At 40.7% G+C, this 17,614-nt stretch overlaps 1 protein-coding gene across 1 annotated transcript in view; it reads left to right on the top strand.

The window, feature by feature from the left end:
• The window catches only part of LOC122816494 (glucagon receptor-like), a 2,063,211-nt gene that overhangs the window by 1,590,950 nt on the left and 454,647 nt on the right, over window positions 1-17,614 (top strand). Inside the window, exon 7 of the mRNA XM_044089325.1 lies at window positions 15,571-15,692. Within this exon, the coding sequence (XP_043945260.1) occupies window positions 15,571-15,692 (122 nt within the window). The remainder of the gene's footprint in view (window positions 1-15,570; window positions 15,693-17,614) is intronic.

Here is a 17,614-nt window from a genome sequence, read left to right as displayed (position 1 = left end):
CCTGTTCACAGACCCAGCATTCACCATTAGCTTCTGTCCATATTCTTTGTATTCTTCTTGATGTGCAAAAGTAACAATTCAAACACTTCCAAGCGAATATTCGGAATCTTCTAGACTTTGTGGTGTACTGCAGTGGTAGATGTTCATCTCTACTTGTTTGTCTGTCCAACCTAGCTGACTAATATTGCCTACTCACTTTTTTGTGTCCCTTACAATTGTCAATCAATTCTTTGTATGTTCTAGAAATCAATTGCTTTGTGTGAACCTAATCAGATCTTGCCTCTTTTAGCATTTTGACCCTCAAATGGGAATCTTCTTGTGGACTGTTGTGTCAGATTGCTATTATTATTCCCATATATGATAGCTGCAATCTTTAAGCCCAACCAAATGGTTGTCTCATCTGTTTCCAACTCTTTAATTTGTCCATCTTGCAGTATCTGATCCCAGTATCATGGCTCAACTTTCAAACCCTTCCATTTTTTTGTTGCTGTTGTATTTTTGTCCCTTCGTATTCGCTGTACCTTTTTTATTTTATTTATTTATTTTTTGCCTTACTGAAAACAAGTGTTCATTTCAAATTAGCAGATTCCTATACACACGTTGCATCACAGTAGACAAAATCTTTTTCTGCTTTTGACTTGTCTAAAACTAATAGCACAGCCTGACTTGAACATCACATTACAAAAGAAACTGTCAATTCTCCCTTAAAAAGAGTGTTAGTACAAAAGTTACAGATATTTTCTGTACAGAAGACTGCATTTCTAGCACTGGAGCCCAGTGACATTATATTTCCCCTGTTATTATCAGGGCTCTTCTGATTCATTCCTACAGACAAATGGCCCTGTTTCTATCTAAAAAGTGATTTCCTTTCAAAAGGGTAGCCTTCAGCCAAAATGTATATTGCAGATAATGCATATGACATTTTTCTTTTCAATTTCAGTGAGACAAAAAAACTTTGTGAAGTCTTTCTAAATGTTTTTCTGAGACCAGAATTTCCTGAGATCATTTTAAATAATACAGCTTTTAAATGCAACACAACACATCTTACAAAAAGCAAAGGTACTTTTCATTATGTCTGTCTTCAGAATTATTTATCTGTTTTCGACTGCCATTCAAAAGCAATTCTTTCACATTGTTGAATTTTTTTCTTGTGTGTGTGTGTGTGTGTGTGAGAGAGAGAGAGAGAGAGAGAGAGAGAGATGTTTTATCAGTAACACTAGTTGTTATTTAAACCCCTCAGTGCGTGATCCCTCTCTCTAGTTTTAGTTAAGAAACATTCAAAAAGGACTTTTAATCCTTAACAGAGGGGTATAAAAGTGAAGAAGCCTCATAGAATTAACCCCATAATTATCAGAAATACTTAGAGAGAAGTAATAGTTTCCTCTGTGAATAGATGAAACTGAATGCACCAAGGATTGGAATCCCTGAACTGCATCACACAAAAAAGGCAGAACAAACACCGTTTAAGTGTTTTTCCATGGAGGCAGACCCCCCCCTCCGCCAAACTTATATATAGCAATTCCATGATTGCGCCAACTTGAAGAAGGGGGGAATTCCCCAGTAATTATATCTGCAGGAATTCCGATTGTTGGTGGGTTGGACATCAGGTAACTGAACCTGAGAGTTCAATCTTCATCCACTCATAGGTTACCCAAAGTCACAACTCACCAGGCTAACCTAAATACCTTTTTGGAGGTGTGATGTCCCTTATCTGGGTCAGTAATCAAGGAGCCTGAATCCTCACCACTGACACTGGGAGAGGGTCATTCACTTGGAACAGAAATAGATACACACAGTGTTTCCAGATGTAGCTCTCTGCATTAAGCACAATTTTGCTTAAGAGCACACTCAGCCTGGGGTCTAGATTTCTCTTTCTGTCTCCCTCCAGGTCCCCAATAAGACTCCCCACTGGCACAGCTATAGAGTTGAGTGCTCAGCTGAGTGTCCAAGCCAAGTTCTCTAGCACCCTCTCTGTGAAACCAGTACGTCGTGTCCCTGCTACAAACAGCTGGCACATGCACACTCTTTGAAATTTGATTTTCACACACACACACACACACACACACACACACACACACACACACACACACACACACACACACACACACACACACACACACACACACACACCTGTGAAAGGCTGGCACAGATTTACTAGCTATGCCCCCTTCTGTCCAGACCAAAATATAAGCTAGTTACTGCCACCAGACACTCCAAAGCCAGCTGCTCTAAGGCACTTACCAGGGTGCCCAATTATACTGAGTGAAATTAATATCAGTATAAATGGTAGTGTTTTGACCAATGCAGTAAGGCTTTCAGGAGTGGCCACAGAGTCACCAAATAGATATCAGTAGTCTCAAAGGTTAAAATATTCTCTAAAAGACCAGCCATAATGAAAATTTAAAAGAATATTTAATAATAAATGATAACATAACATGAAAATACTAAGTATGTATTTACAGTAAACACCAGAGTTGCATTCACAGGAAATTTAATAACACAGATGAATAGATTCACACAGATACAGAAAAACAATACTTAACTAATTTAACTACATTTTTCTGACTGATCTAAATAATTCCTATGCCGTGGTCACTTTCTAGAGTAAGGCAAGATGAAGTAGGTGAGGGGTCCTTCTTTGTCAGGTTCCAAAAACAGAGTGCACTGACTCATCTAGTATTAAAACATCATTTTTGTGATGGATTACTGAATTACATCTTGTACATCTGATTATCTAACTTCTGTTTCCCATACTACCACCATTCCTAGCTGCTGACCCAGAATCTTGCACATATGTGTCAATAATACACACACACATACAGCTTTGCTAAGATCTATTGCAGCTTCTGAAAGTTATAAAACAATAAATGCTTCCAATGTTCCTACAGGAGCTAATAAACCATTCTCTGGCACAGACATTTCATCTCTGGCTGCAGTCAGAACTTTAAGATGCAATCTTTATGACCTAAATTAAGTTATTTAATTTCTTACTATTTTTCAAAGTTAGCTGGACTGAAATTAACCTCTTATCTTCCAGTATCCTATTTACAACAGTACAGTCTGACATAAATGTATATTCCTTTTTTCTGTCCAGCAAGAAACACTGTTGATTCATTTTTAACATAAGCAACTTTACAAATGCATTTTAAACACAAGCATCTGTACAAATCAGTTTGATATACAAATGACATATAATTCTTTACAAAATTCCAACTAGCTGTGCTTGCATATGTTACACATCCACTGCCCTGCTTTTCCTGGCATAGCTGACAATACCTCACATCATCACATCTCTCCCCCTTTTGAAGACTCTAGCTAGTTTCTCAAGTGATCTGGAGAAACCTTGCTTGAAAGAAATGAGCCTGTCTGGGAATACATTAACCCATACCTTGTCTTGAGAACCCATCTGTATTGGCATTGCTGACCCCACTATAGTGTTGCACTGTCATATCATATGCCTGCAACACTAGGCTCCACCTTAATAACTTGGCATTTTACTGGCTGGCTTAATGTAGCCATGTTAAGGGACTGTGATATGTAACTACAGTGAATTTTCTTCCATACAGATAAGGTTGAATTTTCTGCACTGACCACACTATGGCTAGACATTCTTTTTCTACTGGTGCATAACATTCCTCCCTAGGTTGGATTCTTGAGTTGAGATATACCACTGGTTGATCTTCTCCCTCTGAAGAAACCTGGCAGAGTACTGCCCCCCACCCCATGGTTTGAAGCATCCACCTGCACAACAAAGTCTTTGCTGTAACCTGGACTGACTAACACAGGGGGTCCTCCCAAAGCTTTAAGCTTTTGGAATGATCGCCTGCAGGCTGGGGTCCATGCTACTTTGTCTGGCCTGCTTTTCCTCATCAGTTATGTGAGGAGAGCAGATATTGTTCTATCATTGGGAATGCATTTGTATAGTACCCTGCTGTCTCCAGTCTCTGTGTTTTGGTAACAGGGGAGGCCACATCTGAATAGCTTCCACTTTGGTGTGTCCTGGCCTTATCTTACCAGTCCACACTCTATGTCCCAGGTAGAAGATCTCTGCCATACCCACCTGACAATTACTGGGCTTAATGATCAACCCTGCTCTTTGCAGTCAACCCAGGACCTCCCTGACATGCTGAAGTTGTTCATGCCAGGAATGGCTGTAGATGGCAATATCATCCAGGTAAGCAAGGGCATAATCTCCTGCTCCTGTTAAGATACGGTCTAACAGCCTCTGGAAGGTAACTGGGGCACTTTTTATTCCAAAGGGCATCTTTGTGAACTCGTATAATCCAAAAGGAGTCACAAAGGCCAACCTCTTTCTAGCAGTAGGAGTCAAGAGCACCTGCCAGTAGACCTTGGTCAGATCAATAGTGGTCAGATACTTAGTCCCACTAAGCTGCTCTAAGGCTTCATCTGTCCCAGGCATTGGGTAACCATCTGAGTCTGTGTGACTATTTAGTTTTCCGCAGTCAATACAGAACCTAGTGCTGACATCTATCTTTGGTACCAGCACCACTGGTAATTTTCAGGGACTGCTGGATTCTTGGATTGCCCCTAGTTCCAACATTTCCTGAATCTCCTCCCTCAGAGTCTGTCTGACTATCTCAGGCACCCTGTAAAGGGTCTGCTTGATAGGCCTTTGTGGTCCTGTATCCACATGGTGCTGTACCAGGTGGGTGCACCCACGTTTCCCAGTGAACATGCCCCCAAAGCCCTGTAACACTGCTCTGATTTCAAAAACCTGGGTATGGGATAGCCACTGGCACATTGCTACCCCTTCCACTGAAGTCTCAGTCTGAGCCTCACTGAGGAGATCACTCACCAGATCCCCCTCAGACTCCTCCTGCCATCCACTGCTAATACTCAGCACAAGGGCCTCCCTATCATGGTAACTCTGTATCCTGGTAACGTGGTACAATATGTGACCCTGCCTCCTTCCTAGCATTTCTACCATGTAGTTAACATCACTGACTTTCCTCACCACTTTGAAGGGTCATTCCCAAGCTGCCTACAGCTTATTATGTCTGACAGGAATAAGAATCATAACCTGCTGTCCCACAGCATACTCTCGGGCTCAAACATTCCTGTCATATCAGACCTTTTTCTGCTATTGGGCTGCTACCAGGTTATCCTGGGCAAAGCCCCTAAGCTTCCTAACATTGTCTTGAGGGTTAGAGCATATGTCACAACATACTCCTCGTGGGATTCACACATACCCTCCCACTCATCATGACTCAAATCTAAAGGCTCCCTCATCCTATGCCCATGCAGCAACTCAAAGTGTGAAAAACCTGTGGATTCCTCGGGTAATTCTCTGTATGCAAACAGCAGATGTTACAAATATTTGTCCCACTCTCTCTTAAACTGGTCTGCAAATGCCCGTAGCATAGTCTTTAGTGTAGAGTTTTACCTGTCCACAAGACCATTAGTCTGGGGATGGTAGGGGTGGTCTTTAGGTGCTTCATCCCACAGCACTCCCAGAAACAAGCCAGTAGGTCTGACATGAAATTGGCACCTCTGTCAGTCAGTATTTCTCTTGGGAAACCTACCCTGCTGAAAATCTCTATCTTCTCTGCCTCAATGTGGGACAGACTCACTGGCTCAGAGTATCTAGTAGCATAATCTACTACCACCAGGATATACTTCTTCCCTGTGGAATATGAAGTACTCACAGGCCCCACAATATCCATAGCTAACCTCTGAAATGGCTCCTCAATCACAGGCAAGGGCATCAAAGGAGCTTTGACCTTGTCTCATGCATGCCTACTTTTGGGCACTGGTCACAGGTCCTGTAGTACCCTGTTACATCACTTACAATCCTAGGCCAATAAAAGTTCTGCTAATATGTCTCTTGGTACATTTTATGCACATATGGTCTGTAAAAGGAATGCCATGGGCTATGGCTAGAAGTGGCAGAAAGCAGGGTCTAGGCACTACCAACTGTTGTATTACCTCAGCCTCTTAGCCCTCCCTCATCCATCCACTCTCTGTACAGTAACCCTTTGTTCCAGTATACAGATTGTCCTTTTCCTTGAGAATCAGGTGCCTCCTTAGCTATCTTCCTCAAGCCTGTTAGTGTACAGCCAAAATGCTGAGCCTGTCTCAACTCTGTCTTTTGTGACCCTTCCCAGCTTCACTTCCACAGGAAGTCTGGTATCCTCTGACAGCAGTGCCTCACTGTCAGCCTGGGTGCTACCAATCACCTCTGCCCTTGCAGTCACTGTCCAAGGGAACATCAGTACCTACCAGCAGCTGTGGGTCACCTTCAGGATCACTGCTACAGGATAGCTTTCTCCATGGAATAGCCTCCTCACCAGCCCTGGCTTCAGGTGTGGGATCTGTCTGGGTATATCCCAGGATACCAGCCCCACATGCCTGTCTCCAAGCCTGACTGTTGCAACTGCATGCACACAAGGTACTGCATTAGCAAAATCATTCCCAGTCAAGACATTTGCAGGGATATCCTCAAACATACCTACTTGATTGCTTCCTTTTCCAACCTCCCAGTCAAGGTGAACCCTGGCTAAAGGCATTTGGATTGGGGTCTGTCCTAAAGTTCTGACTGGAGTGGACTGCCCAAGTAAGTACTGCTCCTCTTTAACCACTGCAGGCTTCACAATAGTTATGTCAGAGGCTGTGTCTCTCTTAGCAGTGGCCTGTTTTCCATCCACTAAGATCAGATATAAACCCTGGTGATAGTTTGGTATCCCTGTTTTCTTCAGACAACTTATCACTGACATACTGTTATTCCCACTTGCTGGCTACCCCACCTTTTGTTCTCCACCTTGCTTCTGCAGACATCTATATGATACATGGGTTTACTATCAAAATTTCGAAATGAACTCCGTCAACTGTACTATCGTCGAACACGGAATTTCGAAAACGGTAATATCGATGTCAAAAAAACAATCTAGGAACGGGTTTTAACATGGGTCGAGGTAGGTGTTCAGTGTTACTCCAAACAACAAACATCTCCCCTACCTCGACCCTTGTTAAAACCCATTCCTAGATTGTTTTTTTGACATCGATATTACCGTTTTCGAACTTCCGTGTTCGACGATAGTACAGTCGATGGAGTTCGTTTTGGAATTTTGATAGTAAACCGATACATGGCCTCACTGGTTACATTTAAAACATTTAACCCTTGATCCTGGCAGTGTAACTGAACTAGCGGCTTCCCCTGTTCTGGTGAATTCTGTTGGGGTGGTTTAGGCTGCCCACCAATGGTTCCCTTATATCCATGTGCAGCACTGGGTATCCCATTCCGGTGCAGTGATCCCCTGCTTGCTAAGTAGAGGTCCCGCTTTTTCCCCAGCTCATCTGCAGAGTTACACTTCTGGTCTGCCAACCACATTCTCATGTCCTCAGGCAAAGTGCTAAGGGCTTGTTTCCTCACCAAAAGGTCTGCCAGCCCTACAAAAGTGGTGACCTGACACCCACTCATCCATGTATGAATATAAGTGTTTAACTCAGCAATTTAATCACACACACTTTCATCTGCCTTGCGTCTATGCTCACAAAACCTTTTTTCTTTAAGCTTCAGGTGTTAACTTAAAGCTTTCTAGTAAACATTGATTTACTCTGTCATAGTTTAAACAATCATTATCAGACAATTTAGAAGTAGCAGTTACAACTTTACCATGAAATAAGGGGGTCAGGAACAGTACCCAGAGCCCTTTGTCAATATTATACTGTCTACACACTCTTTCAAATATAAGACTAAATCTATCAACATTATCGCCCTCTATAAATTGTGGAAGAAATGTAGTGACCTTTATTGCTTTTGGGGTTCAGTTATTCCCTTCCCCGTGACCTCCATGACCCTGGCAACCAGTCAGCATCTCCTACTTATGCTGATACTGCTTCTCATTTTCTTCAGCTTCCACATGCCGCAGTCTCTCTGCTGATTTTATTTCCAGCTGTTTCTTCTTTTCTTCAGCCTCCACATGCCGCAGTCTCTCTGCTGATTTTATTTCCAGCTGCTTCTCATTTTCTTCAGCCTCCACATGTCGCAGTCTCTCTGCTGATTTTATTATCAGCTGTTTCTTCATTTCTTCAGCCTCCACATGCCGCAGTCTCTCTGCTGATTTTATTTCCAGCTGTTTCTTCTTTTCTTCAGCCTCCACATGCCGCAGTCTCTCTGCTGATTTTATTTCCAGCTGCTTCTTCTTTTCTTCAGCCTCCACATGCCGCAGTCTCTCTGCTGATTTTATTTTCAGCTGTTTCTTCATTTCTTCAGCCTCCACATGCCGCAGTCTCTCTGCTGATTTTATTTCCAGCTGTTACTTCTTTTCTTCAGCCTCCACATGCCATAGTCTCTCTGCTGATTTTATTTTCAGCTGTTTCTTCATTTCTTCAGCCTCCACATGCCGCAGTCTCTCTGCTGATTTTATTTCCAGCTGTTACTTCTTTTCTTCAGCCTCCACAGGTCACAGTCTCTCTGCTGATTTTATTTCCAGCTGTTTCTTCTTTTCTTCAGCCTCCACATGCCGCAGTCTCTCTGCTGATTTTATTTCCAGCTGTTTCTTCTTTTCTTCAGCCTCCACATGCCGCAATCTCTCTGCTGATTTTATTTCCAGCTGTTTCTTCTTTTCTTCAGCCTCCACATGCTGCAATCTCTCTGCTGATTTTATTTCCAGCTGTTTCTTCATTTATTCAGCCTCCACATGCCGCAGTCTCTCTGCTGATTTTATTTCCAGCTGTTTCTTCTTTTCTTCAGCTTCCACATGCCACAGTCTCTCTGCTGATTTTATTTCCAGCTGTTTCTTCTTTTCTTCAGCCTCCACATGCCGCAGTCTCTCTGCTGATTTTATTTCCAGCTGTTTCTTCATTTCTTCAGCCTCCACATACCACAGTCTCTCTGCTGATTCTAATTCCAAACATTTGGCTTCCAGTTCAAGTCTCTTTAACTCCAGATGGATTTTTAAGTCCTCCGAGGAAAAGCTGAACTGTCCTGTTTCTGAGGGTTTCAAATTCCCATCACTGGACTGGTTATCCTCCTGGTCGCTGGTCTGAGTTGCAAATAATACTGAAATCATTTCCTCTTTAGTCAGGTTGGCAGGTCCCTGTCAGTTCAGCAAAACATCAGTTCATTGAATGGCATTTTCAGTGCAGTTACATCGAAAATGTCATTTGGCAAATTGTTCATATTGAGATCGCGGTACAGTGAGGATCAGGAAATTTGTCCTTTCCCCACTGTAGTGCGATCTCGGAGTTGGTATATATAATTAGCATGGTGGTTTGGGGCACACAGCCCCCATGTGAGGGGAATTTGACAAATGGTATTTCCAACGAAATGCCATTCGTTGAAGTGACAGTTCATTGAAGTGATATAGACCCCAGGTTGACATGCACCAGTCCTTTGGTTTTGCACACCTTGGCCAACTGGTTCTTTGTCAGCTTGCTATAATCTTCTGCTGCATATTTGCCTGCTTTCCCTGACTAAACTAAACTAAGAAAAAAAAAATAAAACTTTTGTGAAAGGAAATTCTGAATGTTTACCTTGTGGCTACTGAGAATACCCACACCTCCAGTGACAACTACCTACAGGCTACAGAAGTTCAATTTATATCCACACCACTCCTCACCAGTATGTGACATCCCCTCTCTGGGCCAGTAATCAAGGTGCTTGAATCCTCACCACTCACACTGGAGAGGGACATTCACTTGAAACACAAATAGATACACACACTATTTCCAGATGCAGCTCTCTGCATCAAGCACAAATTCCCTTAAGAGCACACAGGGAACGCATTCAGTCAGGAGTATGGATTTCTCACTCTGCCTCACTCAAGGTCCCCAATAAGACTCTCCACTGACACACCTTTAGAGTTGAATCCTTAGCCGACTATCCAAGCCAAGTCCTTCAGCACCCTCTCTGTGAAGCCAGTGCATTCTGTTCCTGCTCCAAACAGATCTCACACACACGCACACACACACACACACACACACACACACACACACGCATGCACGCAGACACACACACACACACACACACACACACACACACACACACACACACACACACACACACACACACACACACACACACACACCTGGGAAAGGCTGGCACATATTTACTAGCTATGCCCCCTTCTGCCCAGACAATAAGGTATTTACTGCCACCAGACACTCCAAAGCTACTCTAAGGCTGTTATCAGGGTGCCTAATTATACTGAGTGAAATGAATATCAGTATAAATGGTAGTGTTTTGACCTTCAGTATAAATGGTAGTGTTTTGACCAATGCAGTAAGGCTTTCAAGAGTGACCACAGAGTCACCAAATAGATATCAGTACTCTCAATGGTTAAAATATTCATATTCTGCTGTACTGTTTTGCTGCTACGACAATAGTAAGAAAATTAAAATCAAACAGGCTCTACAGAGAGTTTGCAATGTACCTCACTAGAAAGTCATGCAACAGCTTTGAAAAAATACTGAAAATAAGGAGTTTTTGCTAATAAAAAGCTGCATTATTAAGGATTAAAATATTTAGAAAGCAGGAGCAAAGAAACAACTACAGATTAAAAAGGAGCATCAAAAACGGTGACCCTATTTTTGCTAATTGTGTTTAAAATTAATAAACTAAATGTAGTTGAAATGAAATGCAAGTACACTTCCTGAAATACAGAGGGATAGCAGAGATAGCAATGAAAAATACACAGTCTTTTGTTTAAGGCTTCTGAAGTTTAAAAAATGCATTAAAAATACATTAGGAATTGCAACAATCTGTTTCCATGACTTACCTCTGGAATTAATTAAAAGGATTCATTAAAAGAAAAAAATGCCATTATCCCCATTAAGACTAAACTTCAAGAAATGATTAAAATCTGGTGTGCTTTGTACAATTTAATGCAGCTTGTGCATTGTTCCTGGAATTAAGTGTAATGGCCTGAACACAATGAATGAGATTCCTAATGTTTGTCATACTTTGATTTTTTTCAGTACCGTATTATTCTTGCAAACCTATTTCCTTCCCTCTTTTATTTTGAGTTTAATCTGATGCTTGAGTGCCGTATGCTGTTGAAGCAAGAATTCAAAGCTTATGTCAAGTATGATCTCCACCTGTCATTTCAGGGCTTCTACTTGTTGGCTAAAGCCTTCCCTGCCTCAGTAGTGTCTTTTTAGACACAGTCCAGCTAATGGATATCCCATTATAACTGATATATTAAATCCAAAACAAGATTACATTACAGTGCCTCTGCTCAATACCAGACGTCTTAACAACAAAATGCCTGACTGTGGGGCAGCCCTGCAACTGGAACATACCCATGTTTGTGTAATTATTGTAACTTGGTTTCAGTGTCAGAATGCACTCCCTCCATACCTTCAGAACCAGTGGCAACTGCAGTGGCATTCCCATATTTTGTAGGGAACATATCACTTCTAAACAAATTCACAGAGACCCTCAGATGGAACTCACCGAGCTGCAAATCACAATAAACAGGACCAACTGTCAGTTTATAACATTACAGGATGCCCTCTATATCCCCTGTCAGTCATGTACATTTCCTTAATGCACTTGATGAACTCCCAATAAACAAGATCTTGTTTTTCGGAAGGAGATTTTAACTACCCATCAATAAACTGGAGCACCTATGCCTCAAATGTAGGTTTTGCCCAAAAGTTCCTAGAATTAGTTAACAAAAACTCCCTGGCCCAAATTGATAACAACCCCACTAAAGGACATAGTATTCTTGACTTGGTGATTATGAATATAACTTCTTTATGCACTATTCCTCTAGTATCTCATTACCCAGTTAAGTCGTATCATAAACTCATGACCTCACCTTTAAAACATCTAAACCTTATGCTAACAATATCTCAGAAATGAAGAATGTAACACATACTAATTTCATCAAATTCTACATTTCAAAATTCACTTATAGCAGAATCATCACATGTGTTGTCACAGAAAGTAGCTTCAAAAAGGAGTTCTGTGCCCACTTAAATAAATGTATCGAAGTGGCAGTCCCAACCAGATCTAAATATGATGAGAAATTTAAAGAACAAACCTCCCTGGTTGTCCACCACAGATAAACAAATTGTACAATAAAAGAAAACAAAGCTCTGCATAGTGAAACCAGATCAAAAGACCCTCAAATAAAGGATAACATCTAAAATTGACTAAAAACTTGAAAAATACTATTAGGTCTACTAATGCAGCCCATGAACTTAGGTTAGTATCTAAAGCTAAGGACAATTACAAATCCTTCTTTAGCTACATTAGGAAACAAAGAAATAAAACAAAACCTTGCTCTGAACATATTCATGATGGCATCAACTATTCTGACCTAGTAGACTTTGCCAACATGCTAGCAAACAAATTCTGTGCAAACGTTATTCCAGAGATGACTATCTAAAGCCCAGTTATCCTTGAAACTGTCAGACTGCCATCATCTCTAAAGAACATGTGCTAAAGGTATAAACTATGTCTTGCATGGGAGCTGATAATATATATATATATATATATATATATATATATATATATATATATATATATATATATATATATATATACCTGTTTATCAAACAGCACTAAACAAGCCCTGGCAGTGACACTCCGTGGGCTATTTAAGCCAGGTTTAGCTACTGGCTTTGCCCTAAGATTAGGAGCACAGCAGTGATGATGCCACTCCACAAAGGTGGCCCCAACACTGACCCCAGAAATTATAGGGCCATCAGACTGACATGTCTTATTTCCAAAGCCATGGAACATATTATAACCGACCTGATAAACTACAGCATTAAAAATCTCATTAAATTAGACCTGCAACAAAATGGTTTTGTCAGAGCTAGATCCTGTCTAATGAATCTGGTCAACTTCTTTTAAAAGTATAACCCAAGCTGTTAACAGTGGTTACAATCTCCGTATGGCATACCTTGACCTGGCCAAGGCATTTCATACCATTCTCTATGCTAGCATTGTTAGTAAACTCAATGGATTACAAATCAATCCCAGTGTGGTAAGATGGATAGTAAAATGGATGAAGGACAGAGCTGATATGGTGTGAGTAGCAGGTGCCTCACCAGACAATGTTAAGCCCACCAGTGATGTCTTGTAAGGATCAGTGCGGGAACCGCTTTTGTTCAGCATTTACTTCAGTAATCTCCAGATCACTAACAAGGATCTCTGGCTGACCATGTTTGCAGATGACTGTAAACTGGAAGTCATTGTCATGTCCCCCTCTGATGCCCAGCCCTTTGATAATTACTTACACTTATAAATACCTGCAGTACTAGAAATGAACTTAAACTGAATGCAAAAAAGTACAATATAGTCATTTTTGATAAACCATCCCTCACCCCAGCATAAATCATAGACAATATCCCACTCTAAAATGAGAATGTTGTTATAAACTTTGATATATGGGCTGATAATTCCCTCTCATTTGATCATGTAATAATAGTAGTTAGGAAGTCCTTCTACTCGGTGCAGCCGATATCATCCACATCTAAAGGGGTCATTGTTTCCCACCAGTCAGCCTTGAATAGGTCAGTTATTAAATGCAATGCCCCTTTGGGATATACCTGGCTAGACATATTATAAAACTGAAAAGACCCTGGAGGTTGCTAATTAAGACGAACACTGGCTTAAAACCCTAAGATCAGAATTGACTGGAAGCAAGTTTCCTTTCTTCAGTGCCTTATGGACTTCCAATGGGAGATCTATGCCTTGCCTTCTGAGCCATTCAGAACAAACTTACCCTGGATCTTTTATATATCCACAAATACCAGAATCAGGGATCTGAATCTTCATCAGCAGGTTAATAAAACATGGCGGAGTGAAAGATTCATTACACAGTCCATGCCCCACATTTGGAATAGACTCCCACTGCAAATTAGACAGTGTGATACATTATCGTCATTCAAACAGGAATTGGGCAATTGGATAGATAGACATTCACAAATTAACCCCCAACCTGATTGGCCTGGCTTTCATTGAAAAGGAAGATACAGTTTGTGTGGGTACTAGCAAGGCATAAATAGTTGTAAAAATCAATGGCCTTGTATTTCTTATAATCCTCGGTCCTGTACTCAGGACTTCATCCCTCTATGCTACAGAGGTGGAAGTTTAGAAAACTATTGTTAATGATTCTGCACTACTAAAAGAGTATCTTTTGAAAACTGTCACAGACTATGAATTATTAATGGAGGAAGACGATTTAGCATTTTATTATTTTTATTAGTTAGTGTTTTCTGTATATGTACATTTTCTCAGTTTGTTACACACCCTATGTTTTTCTTGCACTGATTTCTTCTATAAACATTGAGTTATGTTCACACTGATGCACTTACATCATGTTTACTTCATTTGCTTTGATTGTGTGCACTATGTCAGTTTTACTGTACTGTTCATACTGATATTTGTTACTGTATGTCTGTACCCAAGTTATAACTGTAAAAAGACAGTAGATCAGCTCACTTAACCTGTTCAAATTGTAAAATAAAACAAAATTACATAAAATGTTTAGTCTTGCTTAAGTCTTCTGTAGGCAAGAGATTAAGATGTATATACTGTTCAGTAACCAAATTTGACTGAAACTCCTTTCGTAAAGAACTTATGTAACATAACTTGAACAATGGAAAGCACTCCGTCTTTGTGATGAAATATAATCCAGAATTTTGGGTTGAAGGATTTGGTAGATATTTATGTCATTTTGATTAACTGTGTTCACTGAAGCACAATTTGATGAATCATGTCCATGTGGATTGTTGCCAGGGTTACAAGTCTCTGCCATGTCCTAAAGACACATTGAAAATAAATTGATGAATCCCTAAATTGTCCATAGATATGCATGCATATTGTGTGTGTGTGTGTGTGTGTGTGTGTGTGTGTGTGTGTGTGTGTGTGTGTGTGTGTGCTGTTGTGGAATGGCATCCAATCTCGGACCCCACTAAGTACATGATAGGCTTCATAGGAACCATGAATAATACAACACAGCTATGCAAAAAGTAATGAATGTTTCATTGAATTTTTTCTAACTTACAGTAAGACAGTTCTTTGTGCGTCTTACCTCAGTTATACTATGCATTTTTTTCTGATGTTTTTTAAAGGCACCGGGGTGTGTGGCACAAATGCAAACGATGTTTCACCGAATAAGAAAAAAAAAGCCTGAAATAGCTGTTGCAGAATACATTTTAATTATGTTTTCTATGAGGCAAAGCTCCCCCACATGCACTCACCCAATGTCCGCAGGGAGGTTTTAACCCCAAAACTCTCATAATTAAGTGGTCACTATACTTTGGGGAAAAGTTCACATCCACCTCACACAGCACAATCTCATTTGAGTGGTCAGTTTTGAACAAGTGTGCACTTCTGTTCTTCAGTTGACTGTCTTAATCACAACATACTGAAATTTAAGAAATGGTATGTTTAAAACATCTGTTGGAAGACATCTTTCCAGTTCCCTTGACAGTACTATGATCTTACGAATAATTGATGTTGCATTTGTGTACCAGCTGCACCTGCTCTATCAGAGAGTTGATGTCCTGGGGTACAAATCAAACAGATTTATTCTGAATGAAGATGTGAAACACTATGATTCATGCAGTGTCTTTTTTCTGTCTTTGTAGTGAAACATGGGTTTGTAAGCAGAAAATGTGGCCTGGATGGTCAGTGGGCCATGATTAATGGCAGTCAGCCGTGGAGGGATTACTCACAGTGTGAAGAGGAGACAGAAGTCACTGCAGAGGAGGTAAGCAGAACAGTCCTACTGAGTCACACACAAAGCTGAATGTGTCCATCCCTCTTCTGTTGTCTTAAAACAGAAGCAGGCATGAAGACCACCTATCATTTTAATGACAACACAAGTCTTCACTGACTAATCTGTTCACTGCGGTAATGCTGTTTTCAAAAAAAAAGTAATCCTAAAATGCCATAATAGCTGGTGTAGTAGAATTCCTACATGATGATTCAGTGAAGCTCTTTATAATTCAGATAATATAAATTACTATAATTTAATTATGCATCTATTAATCCAGCCTGAGGTGACCTTTTACAACTTGCAGGCCTAAATATGCACTTCTTTGCGAAGGTACTTTGCATTAAGTTCCATCTGTATTCATCTGTATGATTATGCAGTGAAACTTACTTCATAAAACTCAACTCTGTAAACACAATACAAATGGAGAAGGTATCTTCAAAATTACCTGAAACACAAAATATGGACTCTGCTGTACTAAGGGTAGTGTAGAAACACCTACACTGGGAGTATATAGAGCACAATGACCAGATATGGAGTAATGTATATCTAGCTAATCACAATCTGAATGAAGAGACCATTGGAGGGGGTGGGATCCCCTTTATCACAAGGTACAAAGATCTTAGTGATGTAATATCACAGTACAGGGTATAGGGGTGCTTGTTTACACATGCTGGATCTTAGGGCTTTACCCCCACAAAATGTTTTGAATTTGCTGTGGGAATGCCATTCCTATCAGACATTTTGTTGGTAACTATTTAAAATTTTGGGACTCATGGACTGCTGAGTCCCAAAATGATGTATGGAAATCTTGGAGTTGGTATATATAAGTTTGGGGTGATTTGCCCTCCTTTATCAGGTGCTTCCTTTGCCTCCATCTTTTTTTTTTTGGAGGGGGTATTTCATTTTTCAGGTCTATATTAGATAACCGAAAGAGCAATTCAGCGAATGCTCACATGAGCGAAAATGCTGGGAATCGAAAGGGTGTTTGTGGGGTCGGGGTACAGTGAGGTGTGGGATATTTGCCCTTTCCTCACTGTAGTGCAACCTTCGGAGTTGGAATATATAGTTAACGAGGGGTGTGGGGGGGCGAAGCCCCCCACTATAAGGAGTTTGATTCCTGGCATTTTCGCTCATGTGAGCATTCGCTGAATTGCTCTTTCGGTTATCTAATATAGACCCCATATTTCAATAGGGAGTCCATTTCACCTTTGTATAATAATTGTGCAAGTGAATATCCCTGACCACCCAAGCATTTGATTGTAAAGGCTGTGCTTCCTATGCAGCTTGACTTATTTGTTATCATCTCTAAGGCTGTTTTATAACAGGGAAATATAAATTTTTGTCTGTGACAGCCTCTGTTGAGCAATGACATCCCTACAGGAGAAATACTGTTTTTAATTATGTGGCACTTGCCCTATTATTCAGTTTTTCATTTTTTTGAACCATTTTTATCATATCTACATGAGAACTTGATAATCAAAGATAGAGCTCTGACAGGTATGGAAATATGGAAATGTGATAAATGTGAATATTGTGCCAAATTCACTGTGTAGATGTTGACGTAGAAATGACCAGTGAAACATTACAGTTATTAGCCAGCTCCATAGCATAGGAGAATGAAGCCCTGACTGCATATCAAATGACCTAGGTTCAAGTAGCAGGCCTGAGTAACTGAAGGAGTTAGCTGACAGTGATGGAGGTGAGCATCCAAGGCACATTATCCATCCCTGGTGGAGCCCTGCAGCCAGGTCTCAGTACAAGGAGTGCACCTATCAGAGGACAAAAGACTTGGTAACAGTGTACCAGTTTATTCAGCAATACGCTGCACTGTAGCTGGACCCACTATGTGGTAGCATGAACTACCTCACCATTGTGTGCCCTGCTTCAGTTGTGACAGTACTGTCCAACAGCCA

This window comes from Protopterus annectens, chromosome 12.part0, assembly GCF_019279795.1.
Source record: "Protopterus annectens isolate FY-2018-M chromosome 12.part0, PAN1.0, whole genome shotgun sequence".
Lineage (NCBI taxonomy): Eukaryota > Metazoa > Chordata > Ceratodontiformes > Protopteridae > Protopterus > Protopterus annectens.
This window is presented reverse-complemented; position numbering and strand designations above follow the sequence as displayed.